This window comes from Babjeviella inositovora (assembly GCF_001661335.1).
Source record: "Babjeviella inositovora NRRL Y-12698 unplaced genomic scaffold BABINscaffold_7, whole genome shotgun sequence".
Classification (NCBI taxonomy): Eukaryota; Fungi; Ascomycota; class Pichiomycetes; order Serinales; genus Babjeviella; species Babjeviella inositovora.
Genome location: NW_017566844.1, coordinates 380,154 through 405,562, shown reverse-complemented (window position 1 = coordinate 405,562; position 25,409 = coordinate 380,154). Strand labels below are relative to the sequence as shown.

General features: G+C 48.8%; 9 protein-coding genes and 1 non-coding gene across 10 annotated transcripts; 2 read left to right on the top strand and 8 right to left on the bottom strand.

The window, feature by feature from the left end:
- The first annotated feature begins 1,261 nt into the window (after window positions 1-1,261).
- Window positions 1,262-3,309, top strand: BABINDRAFT_161873 (KilA-N domain-containing protein). Its single transcript, XM_019129052.1, has one exon. It carries the CDS (start codon window positions 1,308-1,310, stop codon window positions 2,853-2,855), a length of 1,548 nt encoding a protein of 515 aa, XP_018984805.1. The 5' UTR covers window positions 1,262-1,307; the 3' UTR covers window positions 2,856-3,309.
- Window positions 3,310-5,170: 1,861 nt separating this feature from the next.
- MET15 (bifunctional cysteine synthase/O-acetylhomoserine aminocarboxypropyltransferase) lies at window positions 5,171-6,502 on the bottom strand (the record flags this gene model as incomplete). The annotated part of the gene is made up of 1 exon (XM_019130509.1): window positions 5,171-6,502. The coding sequence occupies one exon, from the start codon at window positions 6,500-6,502 to the stop codon at window positions 5,171-5,173; it is 1,332 nt and encodes a 443-aa protein (XP_018984804.1).
- Window positions 6,503-6,776: 274 nt separating this feature from the next.
- BABINDRAFT_161871 (uncharacterized protein) lies at window positions 6,777-8,691 on the top strand. The gene has a single exon (XM_019129051.1). The coding sequence runs from the start codon at window positions 7,249-7,251 to the stop codon at window positions 8,620-8,622; it is 1,374 nt and encodes a 457-aa protein (XP_018984803.1). The 5' UTR covers window positions 6,777-7,248; the 3' UTR covers window positions 8,623-8,691.
- A 322-nt stretch (window positions 8,692-9,013) lies between these two features.
- ZSF1 (Zsf1p) lies at window positions 9,014-10,257 on the bottom strand. Its single transcript, XM_019129050.1, has one exon. It carries the CDS (start codon window positions 10,161-10,163, stop codon window positions 9,378-9,380), a length of 786 nt encoding a protein of 261 aa, XP_018984802.1. The 5' UTR covers window positions 10,164-10,257; the 3' UTR covers window positions 9,014-9,377.
- A 1,052-nt stretch (window positions 10,258-11,309) lies between these two features.
- On the bottom strand, window positions 11,310-11,383 carry BABINDRAFT_t215. The gene has a single exon. It is a non-coding gene; the product is annotated as a tRNA-Ile (tRNA).
- Window positions 11,384-11,903: 520 nt separating this feature from the next.
- AVT1 (Avt1p) lies at window positions 11,904-13,668 on the bottom strand. The gene has a single exon (XM_019129049.1). The coding sequence runs from the start codon at window positions 13,552-13,554 to the stop codon at window positions 11,971-11,973; it is 1,584 nt and encodes a 527-aa protein (XP_018984801.1). The 5' UTR covers window positions 13,555-13,668; the 3' UTR covers window positions 11,904-11,970.
- A 773-nt stretch (window positions 13,669-14,441) lies between these two features.
- Window positions 14,442-17,186, bottom strand: CUP2 (Cup2p). Its single transcript, XM_019129048.1, has 2 exons — window positions 16,943-17,186; window positions 14,442-16,706 (listed from the first exon to the last, which is right to left on the bottom strand). Exons 1-2 carry the CDS (start codon window positions 16,976-16,978, stop codon window positions 14,607-14,609), a joined length of 2,136 nt encoding a protein of 711 aa, XP_018984800.1. The 5' UTR covers window positions 16,979-17,186; the 3' UTR covers window positions 14,442-14,606.
- A 1,515-nt stretch (window positions 17,187-18,701) lies between these two features.
- Window positions 18,702-20,305, bottom strand: BABINDRAFT_161866 (putative nitronate monooxygenase). Its single transcript, XM_019129047.1, has one exon. The coding sequence runs from the start codon at window positions 20,242-20,244 to the stop codon at window positions 19,006-19,008; it is 1,239 nt and encodes a 412-aa protein (XP_018984799.1). The 5' UTR covers window positions 20,245-20,305; the 3' UTR covers window positions 18,702-19,005.
- Window positions 20,306-20,546: 241 nt separating this feature from the next.
- Window positions 20,547-23,018, bottom strand: RAD54 (DNA-dependent ATPase; the record flags this gene model as incomplete). Its single annotated transcript, XM_019132796.1, has 1 exon — window positions 20,547-23,018. One exon carries the CDS (start codon window positions 23,016-23,018, stop codon window positions 20,547-20,549), a length of 2,472 nt encoding a protein of 823 aa, XP_018984798.1.
- Window positions 23,019-24,295: 1,277 nt separating this feature from the next.
- BABINDRAFT_8399 (uncharacterized protein) lies at window positions 24,296-24,874 on the bottom strand (the record flags this gene model as incomplete). The annotated part of the gene is made up of 1 exon (XM_019132795.1): window positions 24,296-24,874. The coding sequence occupies one exon, from the start codon at window positions 24,872-24,874 to the stop codon at window positions 24,296-24,298; it is 579 nt and encodes a 192-aa protein (XP_018984797.1).
- Between the last annotated feature and the right edge of the window lie 535 nt (window positions 24,875-25,409).

Below are 25,409 nucleotides of genomic sequence, written 5' to 3'. Positions count from 1 at the left end.
AACTTTAGTCTCCTGAGGCACCGGAGTTTTCTGTGACGGCTCTCTCATTGCTTACAGTGCCAGATATCCTGCTTACTATTTCCGGAGTGTGTCTGGTAACTTACACCAGTGGATGTAGCATAGCCCTGAGGGGCTGAAGTACCAAGGCCAACGAAGGTTAAATAGATAACCCTAAAGCCAAGCAAAATAACGTCAGACTAGACGACATGTCTGCAAGGGAGGTGCGACGTTTGGGTTAGCGCTGGCCAATCGGAAGCGCATATGCTTGTTGCGAATATGCACGATGATTTTTTTCTTGCAGATGCAAGTATGCCATGCGTAAAATCCACCTACATGACCCCAACGATGGCTTGCATATGGGAACCATCTGGTCCCCTCAAAGGCCAGCGTGTAATCCGCTACCCAAATCCTTCGCCCGCATGTGGTATCATGGTTTTACTACCTTTACAATCATTTAGTTTTGGTATTGTTTAGTTTGGGCGTGGCAACAAGATTCCTTAAATCATGTTGCGGCATTTCTGCATGTGCCGAAAATCACAATAAGTCCACTTTCATATGCACGACCCGACTCAGTCCTTGCATAGCCAGGGAACTGATGAAAAGGCTAAACTCGCACTTTTTCGCAGAGGCTTTTACAAGCTCACTTCATCTGTGAATTTCCGGGCGTCTCTAGATCTGGGTTTCCCGGCTATCCCTAGATTTAGATTTCCCGACCATCTCTAGATTTAGGGTTCCTTCTGCATGTGCTGGTGTTGTAATGCAGCTCCTGCCAACCTCTGCATAGTTGGGTGACTGTTCTCAAGTGGATCTCATAAAGTTGTACCACAATGAAAGAAAAGTCATGTATCAGAAAATTACTGGATGTAATTGGATACTCTGGGTGGTGTTATGTTAAATAGACACTGGCACTTTGCCGTATGGTATACCATCGTATCTGTCCATATACCTTCGTCCATAATGTGCAATAAATAGAAACGTAAGATAGCCGTATTCCGTAAGCCACTGCCGACACCAGATTTCTGTCAATATCCCAGGCACTTTCAGTATATCTAGTTCCCTTTAATCCTCCCCGCATATTGCTGCTCCATCTCACTTACGTGCCTAGTGGTGCTCCGCTTTGTTCCGCTCAGTTTGCTGCAATACTTGCCGTGCAGGTTTCGCGCAGAAGCCATGACGCACGTCCAGGCGCTTTTTGCTTTGATCAAAACGTCGCTTTTTTATCCTCTCCTTTTACATTCTCTTTTTGAAAAACGAATTCCCCACCCAAAGTCCCCGCTCCGTATCGTCTTCTACCTCATTGTCCTACCATGTCACTGCCAGAAGCCAACCACACCGTGCAAAACCCGCCATATATGTCTGCCAACCCTCCAATACTTCCGGCGGCTAATCCCTTAGGACACCCCCACCAGCCTCCGCAAATGTCGCAAGCTCATCCTCAGATACCACTACCGTATCAGCTGACCCCATCTCAGGGCCAGCCTGGCTATTACTACCCGAACCATCTGTACTATCCGCCTGCCAGTGGCTCCAGCACCAACACATCCCAATCGCAGTACCCGCCCGCCACCGCCAACCCTAACTGGCGCTATGCACAGTATCCCTACACCGCACCATCCATCCCGCTAAAACAACAAGATCCTCCTGGAATCAGCACCGCACGTGTGCCCAGTCCTGGTACCGAGCTGGGCTTCCGCAAGCGCCGTGCGGACGAGAACAATGCCGCAGGCGTCAAAGTCGAAGCAGCGGAGGAGACTCCTGCCAAACGCGTGAAGGTAAGCGAAGCAAGCGCGAGCGATGCGAACGCGGTGAATGACGCCACACATGCCAATGTGAATGCACGTGCGCCCGGACTTTCCATGATCTACTGGATAGACGAGGACGTCAAGTGTTATCAGATCGAGGTGGACGGTGTCTGTGTCACCCGCAGGGTTGACACGGATTTTGTTAACGGCACCAAGCTCCTCAACGTATCGCGTACGTCGCGCGGGCGCCGTGATGGGCTCCTTAAGGCTGAAAAGGACCGCTATGTGGTCAAGATCGGTAACATGACCTTTAAGGGTGTGTGGATCCCGTTGGATCGTGCACGCTTGCTTGCGCTGCAGGAGAACGGGCTCTTGGAGCGTGTCGCGCCGATTCTCGACGACAACGCACGGCAGTTTGTCTCGGTAGACCACACCGACACGGACGTGCCTACGCCTGTAGCGGTTGCTCCTGTTTCAGAGTCGAAGCCGGAGCCAATGCTGGACGTGCACAAGCTCCTTTCGATCGAACCCGTGGAGCTGAAACCGGAACCTTCAGATTTCTCTGGTTCCCGAAGCCCGTTGTCCCACATTATGGATACCCCCGTAAAGTCGAAAGAGAGCACGAAGGGATCGGTGTCGGTACCGGCGACAGCGGAGGGATACAACCCATATGCCGTGCCATACTACCCGTACTACCCATACCCTTACTACTATTACCCCCAGCCATCTGCCCCTAAAACATCAGATAGCCGCAAAAGCGACCACAAGAGTGATCGCAAGAGCGATCGCAAGAGTGACCGCAAAAGTTCTGGTGGTAAAAGTGACAGCCGCAAGAGTTCGCCGCAGGCGCAACTGTACCCATACGCGCCACCATACCCGTACTCATACTATCCACAACCCACAGGTGACAAGGCCGCCCCGCCTGGGTACCCGCTGTACCCGTACATGTATTATCCGCCACCGCAGTACCAGGGGTATGGTATGTACCCTCACCCGCCATACCCCGGCCACCAGGTGACCCCTTCTGTGGATGCGGGTGTTGCGGGCTTGGCGATCGGGACCAAGAAGAAGAAAGGTGATGGGAAAGCTGGAGACGATAAAGTGAGTGCCTAATCGCAGCTGCCCTGGGTTTCTCCCGATTCCAGCCATAACGTTTGCCAGCGGGTAGTTGAGGTGGTTAGTAAGGATTTTCGTATGGTTTTTTATCTTGAAAAATAGTTATGCGTTTTGTCTTTGTTTCGTCCCTTCGATGGTGGCTATTAAAGCTCAGCCGGAGAGGATCCCAGAAGGTGGAAATGTAAACTAAGACTGGTTGGTGAGTTATCAGAGAGGTTCGTACTGGAATCAGACACTGGGAACAGGTCTTTACTACGCTATATATGTATCAATGCGCATCAGTAACGAATTATATTCAGTCAAACGAAGTATACGTTAAAGCAAAGGGCATCTTAAACTTTCGCCTCGGACACTGATGGAAATAACATGGCCCCACTATAATAGAGATACACCACCCTTTATGTCTCCGTTTTAGCCCCTCCGTCGGTCTCCTTGCTTCCCCCATTCTCATTATCACTTTCATCTGGTGGCAACCCCCCGCTGCTCAGCTTGTTTATCCTCAAGCTGGAAATGTCGATATCGGCGCCTCTCCAAGACCGTACCACCCCAACAAAATACTGGGGTTTCCAGTCTAGGTCAACCGGTAAACAAATGAGCTGAACCACATTCTGTGGTTGATCACCTCAGACCCTACAAGACTGGACAAGTACATCTGGGTTCCTATGGCAAGTATGTACTGTGACCTTCCTTCGAATGGAGCAAGCTTTGTAATGTATGAGACAGTATCCTTTAACTCCGCTATAGGAACTTCTGGGGATATGGGGGTGGTTGAGGCTCGTGAAATTATGTCCGAAGATAGGCCATATTTGATTGTAAGCTGGTGAGACCAAGGGTTAATACTAGGCTTAAAAGTGGACCCCTGTCAGCAATAATCTTACCGATGGCGGCGAGAGTGACAATAGCTGTGGCTCCATTGTGCAAGGCGCGATGAATTGGAAGCAGATGCGAGTTTCATCATAAAGTGGGGGTGTAGACCAATAGTAATTTTGATAAAATCGTGGCGTTCGGTTGAGAATCAGTTGGAGTAGTGCAAGCTTTAATTTCAATCAATTATGCTATGATTTCAATGCTAAAACCGTGTAAAACATTCTCAAGCCCTTATGCAACGTTGAACCATTTTCGTAAAACGCGTCCTTATGTGCAGTATCTAACACGTGCGATATGCTAGATTTGACGTGCATATGGCACAAATTCCGACTTTGCCAGCAGAGCCCTAAAGCCAAGCTTTTTTTTTTTTTAGACACCCGGTGGAATATTAGATTGGCTATTTACTTATAGGTAGATTGGATTCGATGTCTGTTTACCGAATTATTGACTGAGAGGCCTGTCAGTGGATCTTAGTCCACGACATAGCATGCGAGAAAGTGCGTCTCGTATATATGCGAGTTTGTCTGGTGGCCTTGATGCACGAGTTTAAATCCCACATGCATCCAGAAAATAGAGGCTGCACGTGCTGTTGGATGATTTTAAATCGACAGTCTCTTCCGCTATAAAATGCGTTAAGAGTGATATATATATATATACTAAATAGCGTGCTAAAAAGCGAATATATACCAGATGGGATAATGGAACAGCGCACTTGGCGTAAATCAACCAAGCGCTTGAAGAATACTTATGGCATTACCATGCACAATTTATGATCACATGATTTCTATGCCAGGGGCCTTCTCTTTTAGAGGTTGCATCCAAAAATATGTACGTGTAAGTGTTTGATAACTGAGAAAGCTCTTGGCCCAAGATCTCTACAGCGCCAAAGCAAAGACGCAGACTTTTAATAACTATATCTTTTCCCATCTGGCTGCCTCTCTACCACCGTATCGTGATATGGGAAGTGGGCAGTTCTTCATGGTTGAATATGAACCCTGTACATAGTGAAGCCTAGATCCCTACCCACGAAGTTTGCTTCCATAAACGATTTAGTGTTTAATCTGAGGAAAATGCCTTAATGTAGCTATATAAGCATGGTTATGGATCTGGGTTTGAACAAGAGCCATAGATACACAGGTGAAACGTGATTGAATCCAGATAGAGAAGGGATATACTGTACGAGCTTTCTTCCCAGTTTCCAAGAACTTGGCCCCATAATGGCGATGCTTGAAAAAAAAAACTAGAGAAAGGCGCCTAAAACACAGATAACCGTTCACAGGTGGAATAATCCTTTGGTTTTCAATAGATTAAACTACTCGGAGCCTATTGAACGAGTTCTCTACCTTCATCTCAGAAACATAATCCCTTCGCTAGTATTTATTACAAAATCTTGGGTTAATTACAATTCATTAGCGTGTAGGCTTCACCCAATTCCAGCTGGGGGCTTACTTCTTGAACACCTTGTTCAATGCCTGCTCAAAGTCACCGATGATGTCATCAATGTGCTCGGTACCGACGGAAACTCTGATCAAGTCCTTGGTAACACCGGCCTTGACCTTCGCCTCGGCAGACAACTGCTGGTGGGTAGTGTAGTAGGGGGCAATAACCAAGGTCTTGGAGTCACCGACATTGGCTAATTGGGTGGCCAACTCTAAGCTATCAACAACCCGGGCGCCAGACTCCTCGAACGGATCCTCCGGCGCGTCACCCTCCAAAGCCTTGACACCGAAGGAGAGAACACCACCGTAGCCTCTGCCGGTCAAGTACTTGTTGGCGTTGTCATGGTACGGGTGGGACTTCAAGCCCGGGTAGGAGACCCACGCGACGTGCGCGGATGCTTCTAAATACTGGGCCAACTTCAAGGTGTTGGAGTTCTGTCTCTCGACTCTGAGGGAGAGGGTTTCCAAGCCCTGCAACAACAAGAAGGAGGCAAATGGGTTCAAAGCTGGCCCGATGTCTCTCAACAACTCGATTCTGGCGTAGCCAATGAAGGCCGCGGTGCCCAATGCCTCGTTCAAGACCAAGCCGTGGTACGATTCGGAAGGCTGGGAGAACTGCGGGAACTTCTCTGGGTAGTCCTTCCATGGGAACTTCCCGGAGTCGATAATGACACCGCCCATGGTGGTACCGTGCCCGCCGATCCACTTGGTCGCAGAGTGGACCACAATGTGCGCACCGTGGTCAATTGGTTTAGCGGTGTAACCTCCAGCACCGAAAGTGTTGTCGACCACGAGCGGAATACCATACTTGGTGGAAAGCGCCGACAATTTTTCAAAGTCTGGGACATTGTACTTTGGGTTACCGATAGATTCCACGTACAATGCCTTAGTCTTGTTGTCGATCAACTTTTCGAACTCAGCAGCATCGTCACCGTTCACGATTCTGGCGTCGATGCCAAACTTCTTGAAGGTGACGGTGAACTGGTTGTAGGTACCGCCGTAAAGGAAGGATGTGGACACGAAGTTATCCCCGGCGGAACACAACCCGGAAAGCGCCAAAAACTGGGCCGCGTGGCCGGAGGAGACGGCGACGGCACCGATCCCACCCTCCAACGCAGCTATTCTCTTCTCAAACACGTCGTTGGTTGGGTTCATGATACGGGAGTAGATCCAGCCCTCCTTCTCTAAACCAAACAACTGGGCACCGTGACGCGAGTCGTCAAAGGCAAAGGAGGTGGTGGCATAGATAGGCACGGCTCTCGACTTGGTATTGGAGTCGATCTCCTGGCCCGCGTGGAGCTGCAAGGTCTCAAAGTTCTTGGAAAGCGAAGCAGACATTGAGTAAATAAGGTTAGGGAAATTGAGGGGAAAAAGGTCAATGTGAAATTGAAAAGAGAAAGCATCGAGACTAGGGTTTATATAGGGTTCAAACGGTGAATGAGGGTGATACTTCAGGGGAAGTGTGAGCATCGCACGTGATCTCGTGTAATATTTCGGTTGTGCTCGTGATAGTTCAGCCGGTGCCCCGGTACAGGGGGCCCATGGTGCCTGCAGGTGCAGATCTCAAATAGTGAAATTATCGGAAAGACTCCCTTCGACCTAATCACTTTGGTTATTCCTCGGCGGGTTCGGTTTTGGTTGAATTGGAGATATAGCTGAATCCCGTGTGAGTCATGGTTATTTACGTCCTGCACATGTATACCCCCACCCATGCATGATGCATATTGTAAAGCAGTTCATTCTATTGATAATTGGAGATTGCCCGAAGGGCTGATGGTCATCAGAGATTCTTTCACATTAGGACGCTTAGACAATATAGTTTGTATTACAGGTTGAAGGACGTATAATCCTAGATACTCAGCCACGTTGAAGCCACTCTTTGTGGGTGTCAAAGATGCCGATACCGCATCAGTGGTGAATTTATCCTGAAAGGAACGCATTTAAAGAGGCGGGGTACTGGAGCGGCTCTGAGAGGGCAGGTCAAAGGGTATTTTCCTCAGCCACACTCACACCTTAACAGTCCACACCTTAACAGTCCACACCTTAACAGTCCACACCTCTTATCAGCTCCATTCTCAACCCTTATGTCTTTTATCAACCCCTTGGTTTCCAACCCAATTCCCAACATCAAAGCCGAACTCTTGGCCCATTTCAAGGGGAAGCACGTCAGCTGCCTCCCTACCCCGTCTTTTGTCATCAACAAATCCGTTGTTGAGCGGAACTCCCAACGGATGCTTTCGCTGGTGGTCCAGTTGCAGGCACGTCTGACGGCAAAGATCCAGTTCCGAGGCCATGTCAAGACCCACAAGACGTGGGAAATCCTCAAGTACCAGCTCGGATACGATGCCTCCCCTCACTTCGACAATATTCTCATCTCCACCTTGAATGAGGGCTGGAAAATCATCCAGGAACAGAACAAAAGTGAGAAAAAGTACGTACGCAGCATGGTCTACGGTTTGCCAAACGTCACGTTCGACACCTTGCACCAGTTGACGGCGATGCGCAAACACATCGAGGAGATCATCCTCTTGGTGGACCACCTTGACCATTTGCGCGTGGTGAAAGCGTTCTGCGAGGCCCACAGTTCCTTGCACTGGCCCGTGTTTATCAAGATCGACATGGGTACCCATAGGGCCGGGATAGAACTCGCTGGTGGTAATTTGGCCCCGTTGGTCGAGTATATCAGTGCGAATTCTGAGCTCAGTCTCTACGGCTTCTACGCCCACGCGGGCCATTCCTACTCGTCCAAAACGCTTGAGCAGGCTGAAAACTACTTGTATGATGAAATTAAGGCTGTGACGGATGCCACCAAGCAGATTGGTGGTTCCTTTGACATCTCGAAGCTTGTGCTTTCGGTGGGTGCTACCCCCACGTTGCACGCCCTTTCGCGCTGCTTCCAGGGTGCGAATAACCACAAACTCGCTGCATTGATCAACAATGATCTCTTGGGGGTTCTCGAACTCCACGCTGGCAACTATTGCTGTCTTGACTTGCAGCAGGTGAGCACCGGGTGCACCGATTTGGAGAACTTGTCGGGCTATGTCTTGAGCACCGTCATCTCACAGTACCCTGGCCGTCAGGGTGGCGAGTTGTTGATCAACGCAGGATCACTTGCCTTGTCTAAGGAAACGTCATCGATGTTTCCGGGCTTCGGTAAGATTGACTATTTAAGTGCTCAGCATGGAAATGCCGATACTTTGGCTGTTGTCTCAAATCAGACTGGGGGAGATGGGACTGGAGACTATGGGGAGTGGTATGTCAACAGAGTCAGCCAGGAGCACGGGATTTTGAAGCCATTGGCGGAAACCGCGACAATGATTCCCATCGGAACCAAGGTGAAGGTGTTGCCCCAGCACTTCTGCATCACCTCCAGTTCATACAATGTGTACTATATCATCGACGATGAGAGTGAGGAGAAGATTGTTGATGTATGGGTTCCATGGAGGGGATTTTCGTAGGTAAAGGACATGTTTGAAAGGGTTTATATACAAAAGTCGTATGTTTTAAGTTTGAGATATGATGGGTCCAAGACCTGGCATTGGGTAGAATTTTAAACTCTAGATTTGGGGGACTTGATTATAACCAGCATGACAATAATTGATAATATTCTGGTGTTGCAAAACGTTCTTGCTCGTGATTCACGCACCAATTTTCCCCAAGAATAGTCCCAGGCTAAAACGGGTATAGCATACAGTCCCCGGAACAAAACTCCGAAAATGCGTGCCCGTGGCTGCATGATGCCCGCAGTACATATCGTACGACGGACATATCGTACGACAGGCAAACGGAGGTTAATGTGTTGAGCTCCCTGCCGCGATGACGAGGAGTAGAGCATAATTAAAGCGCTTAAGCCAAATCATTGCGGTTTAACATGGTTCAAGAACAAGTTCCGGGTCCCTTTAGATGTAAAGATATTGTGATTAAAAAAACCTCTGGGGCGCTCCTGCTACTAAAGCGTGTTTGTACAAAAATCTGAAAGTACTGTCTCGCACAAGGCTCAAGGTCACAGCTACAACTTGAATAAGAATGGAATAGTATTAAAGGTGGGTTTGTGAACTACAAACGTGAATCGTGAAGTGAAGTCAGGTCGAGGAACCAAAAGATAAAACCGAGAGGCCTGCGAAGGACTCCATAGAGAAGGAAAAGCCATTGGTGATCGTATAATAAATAAGGGTCATGGAAAAAGAGCAAAGGTTGGGGTGTCAGCTTTCCCTTAAAACCCGTGCTTAAAGCAACATCTGTTGCCGTACGGGCAGAAGCCACCGTTCTTTGTCCAGTTGGCGCAGGTCTTGGATCTGTAGTTGGTGGATCTCTTGACCATCACAAGTTCCTGTTCGCCGTGAGCAAATTGGCACTTGCCTCCGTATGGACACAGCTTGCCGTTGCTCTTCATGTAGGAGGCGCACAACTCGGTCTTGTACAACTCGGTGTTGACCGGCTGCACGGAACTGGCGGAAGAGACGGAAGACTTGGAGGATTGAGCTCTAGCGGAGGGAGCCGCCACATGTTGACACTTTGGGTAGGAGACCGCTGGAACCACTGGCACTGGCGTCTGGAATGGTGCCGGGTACTCGACTCTGGAGAGATTTTCCATGGTCAACTGTGGAGAAACGGTGCCATAGGTGTTGTAGCCGCCGATGTACGCCACTCTATCGTCTGGCTTGGCCAAAAAGCTGCCAAAGTTCTGGGCGGAGGAGACACCGGTAGAGCCGAAACTGGATTTTCTACTGGCAGTAAAGCCCCACAATTCTGGTAACTCGTCAAAGACGTCCGAGGTGTAGAGGTTCTTGTCGTCCTCGTCCTCCTCGGAAAACTCGGAGCCGGAGGTGACTGACGGTGGCGCCTCGATCTCAGAGCTTGGGGCCGTAAAGAAGAGTGACTTTCTAAAGGGAGCCGGGGTAGAGATATCGTAGCCGGGGGTCTGGGTGGCAAAGTCGACGCCAGCACCATAGGGCTCGCTGGTGTGGGCAAAGGATGGGGTGAATTGCTGAGAGTACATGGTAGAAATGGTAGATAAAGTGGTCTAGGATTAAAGATGCAAATGGGTTAGGGGCTTTGCTTTATAAAGTGCCTTAGGGGTACGGATGCGATTTGAAAGGAGTTGGTTTTGCTGTGTCACGCCGGAAAATCTGTTTTGTTAAATACAAAGAGGGGAATGAAACCTCGTATGGGAACTTTGAGCGGCAAAGTAAAGTGTATTTATACTTCTGCAGCCACACCGCCATCGTGCATATGCCCTTAGAGTGGCGTGGATGTCAAACGCTGTGGGCACCTAGGCATATTTTCGAGACTGCGCCTGTCGCCTTCCTAGACGCACATAACGGAGATGACTACGATTTCGGAGCAAAACGCTCATGCCAATTTATCCTACACGCCGAGCGATGAGGTGCTCGCGTGCAGGACGCTCGTAAAAATAAAGTACGATGGCACGACTTTAGAGGCCGCGAGCAGTGCTAGCCCGATATGGAACATGAGCATCATATTCTATGACCTAGATGGCTAATTATTACAACGCAACCCTAACAGATTCAGGACATGGTGGTGATAACCGGCGTGTGTGTTTGACGCCACGATTCTATTCATCGTCTAATAGCAAATATAGCCTTTGCGTGACAGTCATTTACAGATCATCTTGATCTTGCCACAAGGATAACGTATGTCGATACTCGTCAAAAAGGTGGATGTAAAACCGTAAATCTCACATCCCCGCACCACACGTGACCACTTGTGGTAGTACGCCATCTCCAGAAACGAAGGCTTCCACACTTATACCAAAGGCCGCCCCGACTTACACATGTGTGTTATCTGTCCCCGCGAACTATACCTCCTTAGCGCCTGGTATGGCTCTTGGACCCTGGGGCGCTTCACGTGGGTGTTTGTTATATGCATCTCGTGCTTTATCGGCGCTCGTGGAAACTATTGCTGCACCTCTCCGTCTCGCACTTAACGCGCGCGCTGTAGATATCGGAGGTTGTGATGTGCGCTAGGAACCGCGTCTTATCGGGGATAAAGCTTGCGCAGAGTTCCTGAACCACATTCAACGGTTTACCGTAGTGGGTCAGCAAGTGATATTTTAGGATGGTTTAATCCCCTGAAGTGAAGGAAAGAGAAATACGGGCGCTACGGCCCGGTGGGCAAAAACCAATGGTCCCTAGCAGGATCGAACTGCTGATCCCCGCGTTATTAGCACGATGCCTTAACCAACTGGGCCAAGGGACCAATAATTGGGGGAAATTCACCAGTGTCTGGGTGATTCTTGTATAGTCCTACTGTCTTTGAGTCGTTTTAGTTCCGCACAATACGGCCTCTTACATACAATTAGTATTGCGACACGCATCTATTAATTTTGATGGTTAGATTATCACAAAATAAGAAGAACTTCTGTTTTCACTAAATATGATTATAGTTAGTTTGCGGCTCAGAAATGTTGACCAGCTACGCCGTCTGCTGATGACTGTCAACTGGGACTATCCACAACTACCCCTTTCTTGTGTATATCTTACAAATGAAAAGTATTCTCCTTTAGCTAGCTAACAATATCTATTGTTACTTGATATACTGTACTACCTATTTTCTATAAATATTTATATTCCATACGCTTAAACTTTTATCGGATATGCTTATTATATATATATATATGTGACAAGAAAGCCAGAAAAGAGACCACGCATATCGTCCAGGTCTTACTAAAAGTTGTTAATCCAATAATACTTTGCTTACATCCATCTACATACTGTTAACAGGAATACAAACTTAGATTAACTGGGTGGAAATGAGGTGCACTAGAATGGCAGCCATGCGTGAAGCTAGAAGCAGATAGCGGCGTAACTGCCAAACACACAGCAGACAGTACTGAGAGTGATCCCGGCCGCAAGGCCAAGACGCTCTATCTGGGACAATTCTGCATAGAAAATGTGGCGGTAAAACATGAGCGGAAGCGTGATACAGATAGTAAAGCAGATGGCGGAACCAAGGAAGGCCATCATTTTGCCGAAGGAGGTCACGGTGATGGAAATGGTATAGAACATTGCAAAGATAAGCACCTTGAGCAAGAGCTGCTGGATAAAGACCTTGAACAGTGCCCTTTTCAGCTCGGCCTGGTTTTTTAACGCCAAAATCTGCTTGTCAATGCCAAGCACCTGCTCTGCAGCCGTCAAAATCGGCTTGGTCATCAACGGAGCCTTAGAAAGCGGCAATAAACCCATCAGCACGGCAATCACGGTGGGCACCCACGCCGGGTACTTGGTGGTCAACATCAAGTTCTGTGTGATTTCTTCGGCTACATTTACCCCAAACATGAGAAACCCAACCACTGCAAGCCAGATATCCACACCGTAGGAGAACAGGAACGTCACGTTGACACAATGGGTGTACTTGTGCGGGTGTCTCATGTCACGGAAAAGTTCAGGAAACACTGCGTGGCCGCCCCATGGGGCCATGAAGATCCCCAAGCCGAGGAGAATATTCGTGTAGTCCAATGGCCAGGTGTTGGTAACCTCTGGGGCCAACAACGAGCCTGGGGCGCTGATTCCGCCAAAAAATAGCCCACATACCGTGACGAGAACGACAATGGAGGAGGTACAGATGATTCCGATCACCGACAAGAACGATAAGATACTGAAAGGAAGGAAGGAGACAACAAAGGAAATAGCGCAGACAATGATCTTGAAAGAGGTGCTACTCACCGAGGGAACCAAGATTGTGAGGGAGTCAGCAAAGAGCAAGATTAGCGACACACAGGCGCCGACGAGATCAAAGCAAAAGATGAGCGAAACCACGTATTGTCCCTTGGTGCCGTAACAGAACTTGGCAAGCTCCCCATACGAGTAAATTCCATCGTGTTTCGCGAGAATGCGCCCGATGAGCACCGCGGTGTAGCGCGTGGTTAGCGCCGAAAGGGTGAGGAGAATAACCCCGTACACCCACCCGCAGTACTTGAGCCCGAGCGGCAATGAGAGAATACCTATACCCACCATTACGTTGATGGAGTTGAAAATGGTCTGCGGAGCGGTCGAATCGCCGGTAATTTCCCTGAAGGTGGACTTCACGCTAGCCATGGAGGCTCTACGGTGGACGAATCCGTCTCTCTCAACATCGGTGGGTGCTCCGGGAAAGTGGAACGACTGGATGCTATCTATGCCTCTGAGGGGAGCAGGGGAAACCCTACCAGTAAGAACGCTATCGTACTGTGGAGCCGGCGTTGCTAACAACGCGTCATCGACGACACTGGAGCGGGGGGACAAGTCGAAGGCCTCATTATCCACATCGATAGTCATGTAGGTTTGGGCTCTCTTGAAGGATGAGGCAAACTGGTTGATGGAGTTGGGCCCGCCGACGTCCAACACGGAACGTCTGCGTTCGCGGTTGCCAATGTTTGTAGGGGCTGACATGGAGGTATATGCAAGACAGACTTAAAATATAGGCCCTCGGTTGAGATGTGCACTACGGAACTGGAAATGACGCTAAATGCTTGTTTCTTAAAGACTAGCACGGGAGTTTAGGTGATCCGTATGGAAGTGTCAACAGGGTCTAGACCAGATACCTGGTAAAATTTTCGACGATAATCCTCAGCTCTGTGTCGGAGAAAATGATTAGACTGCAGGTGCGTCTAATTGCTGCTCAGGGGGTCTGACTCGGACTACGTCAGGAGTCTACGACCATCATATATCGAATTTGCTATCATTCGAACCTAAAGTTTATAGCGAGTATCACAAATCCCGTGAATTATAAAGCTAAAAACGAGACTTCAATCTATTATCGAGTAATGGGCTTTTTGGCTCAGTGCTTCACACTATCAGTTCGAGTCGCCATGCATGGAAGGGGTCTTTTTTCCATGAGCCATCTGCGTGTCTCGGACTGGTCATGCGTGCGTCCTGGTAAGCCGTGTAGTGAGCCAAGTATGACAGCAACCCTGCAGTTCAGCCAGCATTACTAATCACAAGAGCTCTGGGAACAATAGAAATTATATTAATGTTGGAGAAAACCATTTATTTATAACGGACAATTTAGATATGGAAGCTCGAAAATCTCTACGTTAATAATTATCAAATCTCCCGGGTCTGCAAACTCTTATGAACAATGGTCATGTTAGAGTAAGGTCCAAGAGTTTCATTTCGTTCTGGTGGATTAAAGGCAGTGTGAAATATGTAGTTCTGACCTAACAGCCTACTCGGGGGTAATTGGCATGGTGCAGTATTGGCACTGTTCAAGTGCCAAGGGTCTCGTAATCTATTATGGTGCCCCCTTTAGACTGAGGGATCCTCTCTACGTTGATAATTTGAATGTATGACATTAAGGAGTTGCGAGTTGTAGAAAAGCTGGAGGGAAGAGGAGGGTTGCGGGATTAACGGGAAAGAAAGCGATGTGCTATAATATACAATAAATAGAGGTAGAAAAGATAAATATACGTAAAAATACCAACTACGGGGCAATATCAATGACCTCAGCGGGGTGGAGCAGGGAGGAACATGTCTCCACTACTGGGGAAATCGATATCTAAGCCGTTCGGGTTATCAGAAGACATGAAGTCCAACAAATTGAGATCCAAGTTTGGATTTGACTCAGTGTCCAATCCCGGGTACTGGTTATCGGCGACATTCAAGCCGAGGTTGTTGCTACTTGGATTGAAAGAACGGAACTCAGCGGTGGTCCGGTTATTGTCGGGTATGACGCCGTCGGTTGGTGCTTCAAAATAGGCAGAGCCAGTCCCGTTACCCATCAACCCGTTAGCATCGGCATCGTCAAAGTCAAACGTCATGTACGAGTTAACGTCCATATTAGCGCTCGGAAAACCTGAATAATCCGAAATGTCTTTCAGGCCGTACTGATTGGACGTAGGGTCGCTGGTAGCGTTACTGGCCACATTGCTATTGTACTGGCCAAAGCTAGAGGTGCTCTTTGGGATCGATGGCTTGGCCTCCGAGCTGGCATTTGTGCCGTACGGGACGAAAGTGTTGCCTCCATTCTCATTCGCCGCCCCGGAGCCGGGGTTGCTCAGGTTCTTCGAGTTATGCTGGCCCTCACTATCATCGTTCACACTCGTCGCACGGAGGCTGGCGTTGTATTGCTGGAAGGTTCTGGCACTATCTTCAAGGGTGCTGTCGATTCCATTGGCATTGCCAAGCGTGCTGACAGAATACACTTGTTGGAGATCGTTCCGCGAGTCCCTTCCGCCATAGTCGCTTTCTCCGTGAGAGTACGTGTTCAACGAGTCAGAACTGTCTATGCGGATCAGCACCGGTCTTGACTGGTACGGCTGGGCTGGAGGGGAATTGGGCCCGACGTGGGAGCTGGAAACACTAGTGCTTGACCGCACACTCAGCGTGCGTTTTGGCTTCACCGGATACGGATGGAAATGCGGAGGATAGGCGGAGGCATCATGCTGGGTGTAGAACGACGTATGCGGGTTGTGTCTGGCCTGGCTAGGGTGATGGTTGTGGTGCTGGTGGTGGTGGGCAAGCTGGTGAACGGCCGCGTGCTGGGACCCTGAAAGAGACGTATTGCTACCGTATAGATTCTGGTTGGACTGGCTTCTATTCGGGGTGGAGTACCCACTTTTGGATGGTTTCGGCGACTGGAAACCGGAGCCATATGGCGTGGAAACACCCTCTGATGGCGGTCTGGAGTAGTCCGCGGTCAGCCTTGTGAGGTCTGTTGGTTTGGCCGACAGAGTCCCAACCAAGGGGAACAATGGAAACATGCCACCGGCACTAGCGTCTAGCGGGGAAATTTTCCCGCCGTACTGCGACGAAGGCGAGAACTCCAGAGAGCCGGGGGTCACCTCGTCGTAGGTTCCGGTTTCGTAGTCTGCCTGAGGCCTCGTCTGGATGTCCGCGAAGAGGTCGAGTAAACCGCCAGATTCCATGAACGGAAGAGGAATGTCGCCCAAGACGTGGTTGATATCCACCTCAGAGTACGGGTTGACGATTTCATCAAGCGAGACGCTCACTTCACCAACGCGGGGCTGGGTGTGAGAGGTTATAGGTGCAGCAGAGGCAAGCGACTCAGCACCAATGGCCCTGGTCATGGAATCGTCCACAGACCGCATCTTGACAATGTCCAACTTGTTCATGTTAGACGCGATAGACGAGGAACTGGAGTTATCTGTTGTCCCAGACTCAGCCTTGATTCTGGAGGCTAGCTTGGCCTGGATCGGAAGATCATAGACGGGGGTTCCGTTTTTAGCGCTGTTCGTCCCAGATTCGTTACCAGAGTCGACAATCGCATCGATATTCGCAAACTTCGGCAGTTCACCCGCGATCGCAGGCGAGGAAGACGAGGAAGGGGGTTTCAGACCCGGTTGCTTCTTCTTCTTGGCAGTACAGGTGCAGTGGTCGCCGACCATGCAAGGACAACCCTGGGAGTGGTTAGGCAACAGCGGGTCCGTTTTTTTCGCACAGCTACAAGCGGCGTGGGTGTTGGTCAGCTGGCGCGAGTCTTTACAATGTGAACACTGGGTGGAAGGACGGCCCTTGCGTTTGATCATCATAAGAGGCTGGTCAGTGTGGGTGCAGGTGGAGACCCTGTGGCCACGAATACACCGCTAAAAGGTTAGTATGATGTGGGATGGCGAAGTTAGGAAGGATAAGCGCAGTGATGATACATTATGGCTTTAGCTGAGGACCTCCACAGCAGTTCCATGGATCCTAGAAATAACAGTAATGTGTGTTGATCGAAAGACACATCGTAGCTGGTAACTTCAAAGATTAGAAGGGACCGCCTCCCTGGCACCGTTCTGTCGAAAATCCTTCCACTCCAATCTTGATAATAAAAACATACCTCACAGGCGTACTTAACACCGTTGATAAGAACCATAGTCTATATGGGTTCCAGTAGCATATATAAGACACGGAAAGCTGGCGGGACTCGAAAAGTTGAATGTTGCGGTTTGTCGCCGGTGCACAGGCTCGTACGGGGATGGCGAGGCGGGATGTATATTGGTGGGTCAGAAACGTTCTGATTACGCAATTTGAGAGCGCTGGGTCGGGTAGATGTCACAAACTATTCCGGATTACTTGTATTTTGCGTGTTGGCAATACGTATTCTTTTATGGGACGCACTTATGTATGGCTTGGCGTCTTCTCGGTAAGTACGGGGCCAATTTAGACATTTCTCAAATTTTTAATTTTCTGTCCTGCACACGCTCAGACCGCTCTGGACACAGAGCGGGGCAGGCATCCGCGAAAATTCGAGAGTCTCATGCGACATTGCGTGATGCCGCTTCGGAAGCGTGCAGAGAGTGCGAAAAAATTTTCCCTGTGTGACACCAGGAGTGGCTGTGAACGCGCGGTAGCGCCACGTTCGCAAATATGCCTCACGTTGCTTCGGCTCTTGGAACAGCGGCTGAAAACTCTCGACTCACATAGACCTCCGAATTGTAGATCAGTGCGGGTAACACATATGATTGGTGTAAGTGTGAGCACAAGTTTGGTTCTAATAGACCGCACACGACCCAGCATGGTTGCCGCGGTGACTCATTCTAAAACAAGCCTTTTCGAGACATGTCGTGTATCGTATACATGCTCCGAGAACCGTGTGTTATCATTTGTAGGATGTTGGATGCAACCGATCGAGATTCACATCAGTTGTTGGGTATTTAATCATCAAGCTTGTTTTGTTTTAGAGTAGCTACAGAGATGTTTCGATATCCGCGATAATATCTCTGTTCTGCTTGAGATCACTCGGGCCGGTGTTCGGCTTCATCCCACTCCTCAAAGAGATGCGTGCATCGGATGTTTGTCGTGCTAAAAATAGCGGTTCACAAGGCCCTGGCTGCGTTGCAAGCCGAGTTCCGAATAGCTGGTAACAGCGGCTACGCGAGGGGCCTGTAGAAAACTATGAAAAGTCGGTATGCGTTACATCTTCCCTGACCAATACTACTGAAGTCTCAAGGCAGCAACAGATGGTTACATAGACATGGGGCGATTACTCGTCTTCAGAAACGGTGAAGGTCAGGCTCTGCCCATTGTTTCATTGTCGGAATGCTTGTTCTTGGACACAATCGGGATGCTTCCAAGCTCCACTTCTGGGCCGCTTCGTAGTAATAAACGTAGGCATCCAAGTTTGCATCTGGTAAAGCGAACTTCACCCCTAACGCCGAGATAGTTTATTCCCTGCTACGTTAAACCTGCTTTGATTAAACAAGGAGTTCATAGTACACTTTGCCCCAGCTCCACTTCCATGATTGGGCGACCCCAGCTTTGGTTCCCGAGACGGTGGTTGGTCCAGGAGCAAATGTTATAAGAACTGTACTAAAGAATGAAAGCAAACTACTGGCCGTAGTTATGGTATATCAGAATGGATATCTCTACGATAAACAAGCACCTAAGATACCAAAGGTTTAGTAACACTGTATCAGTACTGTGTATCGTTGTATACTAACAAAGTCAGATATACGACTTAGAGTCTGCTTAGAGGCTCTCTGATGAATCTACACTTAATGCCATCAAAGCCTTGCAGCTCCTATTGTGATGTGTTTGATAAGCCGCTTGGAAAACCAACCTAGACCATTTACATGAACCTTCCCTTATCCAACATCTACCTTTGTATTACTTTCTCTCGCCAGTGCAGTAAAGGTACTATTTAACCAGACGAAAGTCGGAGTCCACTACCTTCTTACCTCCGATAAGCGAATACCTTGGCATCGTACCCGCCTCTGTATATAGGGCCACTGACTACCCTTCTCTTGTGTATATCTTACATATGAAAAGTATCCTCTTTTTAGCTAGCTAACAGTATCCACTATTACCTACTAGATATATCACAACTAGTAAATACCAACGTTTGGTACCATCCAAAACTGCTATGATGTTCTGACCAATACACATATGCGTTCAGACAGCTTACTGAACTTTAGGCAGCTCGTTTATACTATCCACCCCGAGCTTCCATCCCCGAGCTTCCAATTCCTCGGTTAGCTCCCCAAATACTTGCTGGGCATTCAACCCGCTTCGAATAAAAGGATATCCCTGGCCTGTAAGATGAAGCCCATACCTCCCATCTTGGTTCGGCAAATGGGCCAAAATCTTTTTATACATCACATAGCGGTACACGTAATCTGGCAAACCCTTCTCTTTGTCACTAAGGTTGGCGTATTCCCTCTCTAAGCTCGACACGAACAGTGTTTTCAAACACCTCGCAGGTCTACCCGACACAAGCGGCGTGATAATGGTGTCCGTGTACAGCCCTTCAACCTGCTTGCTAAAAGTCCTGCTAACTATTGATTCAGGCGTTCTGAGAAAAGCAGTACCCATCATGACGCCGCCAGCTCCCAAGGAAAGAAGAGATTCAATGACTGTCCCATCCATGATTCCTCCCGCTGCGATAACCACAGGGGGGTTCTGAAGCCTTAAGCCGTTGACCTTACCGAGTACTAGCTGGGTCAACGCAAACGTCGAGAGATTTTCCGTGCCGTTGGACAAATCAAAACTACCTCTGTGGCCACCCGCCTCATCACCCTGGCACAATATTGCATCGACACCGGCGTTCAACAAGACATCGACTTCGGCAAGTGTTGTGGCACAAACGTGGACCGCAATCCCTAAACCCTGCAATTTCCCAATGAATTCCTTTTCAGGGCAGCCAAAATGGAAGCTGACCACTTTTGGTTGGTAGTGGGCCAAGAGAGCTAGCACTGCGGCCTCCATCTTGTGTTTGGACCGAGCGGCAAGAAGCGATCTGCTAGTGGTGGTGATCTCCGACACCAAATCCCCAGAAATCCGATCCGGTCCCAGCAAGGATTTATTCACCAAACTAACCCAGTTCTCAACCTTTCGTTTCTGGGGTGGAGTCTCTCCGCAACTGGGATCAGACTTGTATTCGTGGTAGAAGAAGTTCAAGTTGACATTTCTGTGCAAGTCAGGGTTAGGCACAAGAGACTGGAAGCTTTTCAACAAATCTTCAATTGGGCCTACTGTGGTGGTAAAGTCAACACCACCCAAAGGAATCGAGCCAAGACCACCATGGTTTGTAATGGTGGCGGCAAGCTGGACCGTGCTAACCCCAGCCATTGGAGCTTGGATGATGGGGTATTTCAATCCAAGAGACTGCACGAAGCGGCAACTGTTTTGGTATCTCGACATGGATGTGGTAAAATTAGTATAGAAATGGTTTTAGCGTAGTCTTGTATAATTTGAGTCTCAGGTGTAAAGAGGTATGAGAAACATCCTTAGTCCTAGTGTTCCCCACAGTTCTGCCTCTACACGTCACAGCGTGCGTATACAATTTATCATGTGATATGACTGTACATAGAAGCTATCCCTCATCTCGTATTGAAACATTTTAATTATGGTACTCACAAACAAACAAAAATTTAATTAAATACTTTGAAGGCACGCCAAAGTATTACTGCTCAGAACTTTTGGCGCAGTCCCCTAGATCCCACTCAATGCGACACAAACTGGAAAGCAAAAGAGATATCGTCAAAATTCGCTTCATTCTCAAGCAAGATATCGCCAGATTTAACCAACCCGTCGTGGTTGATATGATTCCACGTTGTTGCGTCACCGTAAAGCATTGCTGGTGACTTGATAAACTGGGACCCGTTGCGACAACGTTTGCACTTATATGTATCATGTGTGTCACAAATCGCCTCCGGCGAGAACTCAAACAATTTTTTCAACCCATCGGCGGTAAAATGTCTATCAACATCCTCTGCTTCGTCAACTACACACGACGAAAGCGACATCTTCATCGACTGTCTCTGGAAAATCTTCTCCTCGATGGTGCCTGTGGCAATGAAACGGTAGATGAAACAACTCTTGGTCTGGCCGTCTCTCCACACCCTCGCCAACGCCTGCTGATCGGCAGCAGGATTCCAATCTGGGTCAAACAAAATGAGCCTGTTAGCGCCAATCAAGTTGATCCCACACCCGCCGGCCTTGGAACTGAGCAAAAAGATAAACTCATTCCCTTCAGGATCATTGAACTTGTCCACTAGCTTCTGTCTTTTATTGATGTTTAATGTGCCATCCAATCTGAGAGCACCGTACTTTCGATACCGACACATTCTCTCGATCAAATCCAACGTCTGGGTATAGTTCGAAATCAACACAATCTTGTCGTTCGTCTCCCTCCGCATCTTGGCAAGGAAACGCTCTAAGATCGCAAATTTACCGGAAAACCAAGTCTGGATTTCGCGGTTTCTCCCACCACCGCCTCGCAACGAGTTCAGATAGTCGTCGGGAATGAACTCCTCAGAACCCTCGACGTCCTCCGGTAAGTCGAGTAAATCTGGATGGTTGCACAACTTTTTCAACATACCAATAGCTTTCAACGGTTGCGAACCCACACCCTTCATCAACTTCCTGATTTCAGGACTTGTGATGAAATGGTTGTACACCTGTTCTTGCATTGGAGCCAAGCGGCAAAATACCACATGCTCGAACTTTACCGGAAGGTATTTGGACAAAATGTCGTTGGTTCGACGAATGATAAACTTCGACACCACCCCTGAGAGCTCTGCTAATTTGGCATCACCCTTGGCCCTTTCAGCATCCGACGCTTCAGCATCTCTCCCGCGCAAAATGGCCAACTCAAAGTTCTTTCTAAACTCGAGCTTGGACCCAAGAAGCCCGGGGTTGGAAAAATTGAGCAACGAAAAGTATTCTGATAGATCATTCTGGATTGGCGTACCCGATAAAATCACTCTCCGCGCGCAGTTGAGCGAGTCAAGGGCTGTGAACGTGAGTGATTCACCGTTCTTTAATCGATGACCCTCGTCGGCAAGCAACAACCCGACCTCTATGCCGGCCAACTTGTCCATATTGCGTCGCAACGTCTCGTAACTGATGATCAAAACGGGCCTCACAATGTTCCTTCCCCTGGCACTGGCCCATTGAACCAATGCATTGCTCAAATCGCCAGGCTTGGTTGACTTACCGTCAATCGCCAAGGGTGTGAGTACTCCTTGGCCAAGCCATTTGACGATTTCATTCGCCCAGTTTCTCACCAACGACGACGGACAGACAATGATGCACTTATCGATTGTTCTCTTACCCCTAGGGCCCTGTTTGATCAAGGTCCAGAGCAATGCAATGCACTGAAGCGTCTTTCCTAGCCCCATTTCGTCAGCCATAATGCACCCCTTAGCCCTAGGGTCGATTAAACCTGCCGTACAGCGGTACAAGAATTGCACACCAGCCACCTGGTGCGGTCTCAAGATTTTGGCGAGCTTTGGGTCAATCACAACCGGTACATTGGGGTGTTTGGACATGTCATTAGGGTCCGTATTGATACCTAAGATCTCCGCAAGAGACTTGTGGGTTTTATGGCGTTTCACCGCCTGTTCAGTTTCCTCTTCGGGTGTTTCTTCTTTCTTTTCCTCCTCTAGTTGGGGAATAACGTCTACCGTAGGGTCATAAAGCACAATGGCAAACTCGCCAGTGGGGTCATGGAGCGCCCGGGGAACAAGGACTGGCATTCTTCTGGTGCCTAGCGGTGGCGGCGGAGGTTTGTACCCACCTTCATCCCTTTTGTCTTTGGATAATGGAACCGCAAAACTCTTCATGAGCTTTAGTTCTGCATTTGCGCCTGTTTCTCCGAGAAGCCGGCGGGACAGAAGGGCACCGATTCGCTTGGTGACAACCACCTGGCTACCGTACACGTCGAACGCAACACTGGCATCCCCGTCGCTTTCCTGGTGGTCCTCCACGTACGAAACAGGAGCGCGCGTGCGTGCCATTCTAGCTGGGAGCTTCGAAACATGGTTAAGTTTGTGGCGAGGCGCGACGGGGACCTTGAACGGCTTGGCGAGACGTTCAAGGGGGTTGGTGACGGCCTTAGGACGGAGGTGCGGCGGAAGGGCAATCCCTGCCCGGAGTTCGTTTACCGGGCCGTTGAGCTTCTTGGGGGCCATGTCTTGCTTAATTCAAGAGACTGTGGTTGGGTGTATGTTTTTTTAGGAACACCAAAAGTAAACTCTGGTGCTGTAGTATGCCGAGAAGCGAAGATTGGGCGAAAAAATATTCCCAGGTTTCAAAGAGTAGGATTCTATGGAATACCGTCTATCGAAAAAAAACTGAAGTTTGACGGCTGAAGCGCTTTCTGGGATTGGGTTCCGGGCTGATGCTGTCACAGATTATACTAACGTGATCGAGATAAATACCAAAAGGGTTAAATCAAGGTAGAGGCAATTCTCTCAGTGAGGTACTGCAACAGGTTACCAAAAAAAAACGTTGTTGTTTCAAGGATATCGGATAGTGCTTTGGCGTAAAGGGCAATTTCCAGGTTTGTCTTGGGGGGCAAAAACTGGTAGGGCTGGCGGCGAGGTGCTGGAGCGGTATGAGTGGCAAAACTATAGATACCTTGCGTTACGGTTTGAATCTGAACTAAACCCTTCGTTGGTGCTCGGTGGGTAAACAGGTTTATATTGTGTATGTTTGCAGCTAATGATTGTCATGGTGCAGCATTTTTTTGTTGTCTTGTTTTGCGGTGGCGCGACACGTTAGCCGCGTGAATTCCAAGGTCACGTGAATTCCAAGGATACGTGAACTACAAGGTCACGTGAAGTAATAGAACGTGTGAACAATGAGGATGTGTGAATTACTAGAACGTGTGAATAATGGGGATGTGTGAATTACGACGCGTAAATTACAAGGTCACGGAATTATTCAAACGTCAAAAAGGCTTTGCCTATAAGATTTAGTAGTGACAGTGGGGACGTCGAGCTGTCTGACCCCTCACAAGTACTACTGGTTTATTTTTGTTGAATCTTTAAAATAAGTATAAAATGGCATTTAAGTTTTAAAAAAATCCTTAAAGGGCTAGTTCATTATTTTTCATTTAGCTATTCTGAGACTATCCTAGCTCCCTAAATCAACAAACCCAGATCTTATATATCTGGTTCGTCCCATCTTGTAGGGTGTAAAATGCCCACGCCAGCGCTTTGTTCTCTAACCCTTCTAACAGCCACACCTGTGCGTACGTTAAAGGTCTTGTGTAGCCCGTATGGCTACAGTATTTACCGATAGGATTGAAACGCACTATCTTGCTATTCAGCCCTCTAGGCCGTAAAGGTAACTATCTCTCATTAGCTTACAGGCAGAATCCAACATATAGGGAGATTATAAGCATTCATCAAGTTAAAGCTCTGGATATATAATACACAGGAAGAAAAGGATTACGACTGGGTGCTTAAAAGATGCTCAAAAGAGCGGAAAGGCCCAAGACACCACCGATCAAGGCAGAAGCCTTCCAGTTGCCTGGAGCAGCAACGCCGGCGGCACCAGCCTTGGAGGACGAGGAAGAGGCGGCACTAGCCTTGGAGGACGAGGAGGCGGCACTAGCCTGGGAGGACGAAGAGGCGGCACCACCAGCAACACTGGTTAAAGACTTGATGTCGCTTTTAACTTCACTGGCGACGGACTTTACGTGCGAAGCACCGTTGGTAGCGGCAGACTCAACGTGGGTAGCAGCGTTGGTAGCGACAGACTCGATGTGGGAAGCAGCGTTGGTTGCGACAGACTCGATGTGGGAAGCGCCGTTGGTTGCGACAGACGCCACGTTGGTAGCAACATTGGTAGCGACAGAAGCGGCACCTGCAGTAGCCTTGGTGAAGACGGAAGCAGCACCTGACGCGACCTTAGTGGCAACACTGTCGATGTCACCAGCGACAGACGCGATACCGCCAACAGCGGTAGTCAAAGCACCGACAACGTCGCTTAAGATGTCTCTGTTTTGGATTTGGGCTTGGTTGAGGGCAAGAGCGGTCATTATATTGGAAAAAGGTGAGTGAGGAATATGCGAAACAGATTTAAAACGTAGGCAAGGGATGGCTTTATATTTGAGAGGAATCCCAACTGGGTGTTTTCAGCAGGATGTCAACACGCAGCAAGGTAAATCCCGCATCTAGAATATGGCGAGGCTGGTCACAGGACAGCTCTCCAGTGTCTAGGCTGTGCATATGCAAAACAGCATGCAGCAGTGCTCAGCCTGTCTGTTCCACATTTGCGTTTCACAATATTTCCAGAAATTTTATTCAAAGGCAAATTTTAATGGGAGTTTGAGAGTAGCCAGTTATCTATACTATCAGTATATATTTGGTAGTCTCATGTGATACAGAGCCAGTTTCTGGTCACGTGCTCGTGTAACACAGCGGAAAGTGGGATTCCGCGCGTACCCCCCAGAGTGGTAAACAAAGTCATCGTGCGAAACTTCGATCGACAGAAATCGGCCAAACGCTGCACTTACGCCAGATCCGCATTATGGTTCTCACGGCGTTGCACCTATAGGCGAAAATAACCTTCGA

What these genes read in the sequence shown, in the direction of transcription:
- BABINDRAFT_161871 (XM_019129051.1), top strand. Translation starts at nt 7,249, where the DNA reads ATGTCTTTTATCAACCCCTTGGTTTCCAACCCAATTCCCAACATCAAA.
- BABINDRAFT_161866 (XM_019129047.1), bottom strand. Translation starts at nt 20,244, where the DNA reads ATGTCGAGATACCAAAACAGTTGCCGCTTCGTGCAGTCTCTTGGATTG.
- BABINDRAFT_161873 (XM_019129052.1), top strand. Translation starts at nt 1,308, where the DNA reads ATGTCACTGCCAGAAGCCAACCACACCGTGCAAAACCCGCCATATATG.
- ZSF1 (XM_019129050.1), bottom strand. Translation starts at nt 10,163, where the DNA reads ATGTACTCTCAGCAATTCACCCCATCCTTTGCCCACACCAGCGAGCCC.
- CUP2 (XM_019129048.1), bottom strand. Translation starts at nt 16,978, where the DNA reads ATGGTTCTTATCAACGGTGTTAAGTACGCCTGTGAG. An exon ending in GTGTTAAGTACGCCTGTGAG is followed by an intron (nt 16,707 to 16,942) that starts GTATGTTTTTAT and finishes CTAACCTTTTAG; the next exon opens with CGGTGTATTCGTGGCCACAG.
- AVT1 (XM_019129049.1), bottom strand. Translation starts at nt 13,554, where the DNA reads ATGTCAGCCCCTACAAACATTGGCAACCGCGAACGCAGACGTTCCGTG.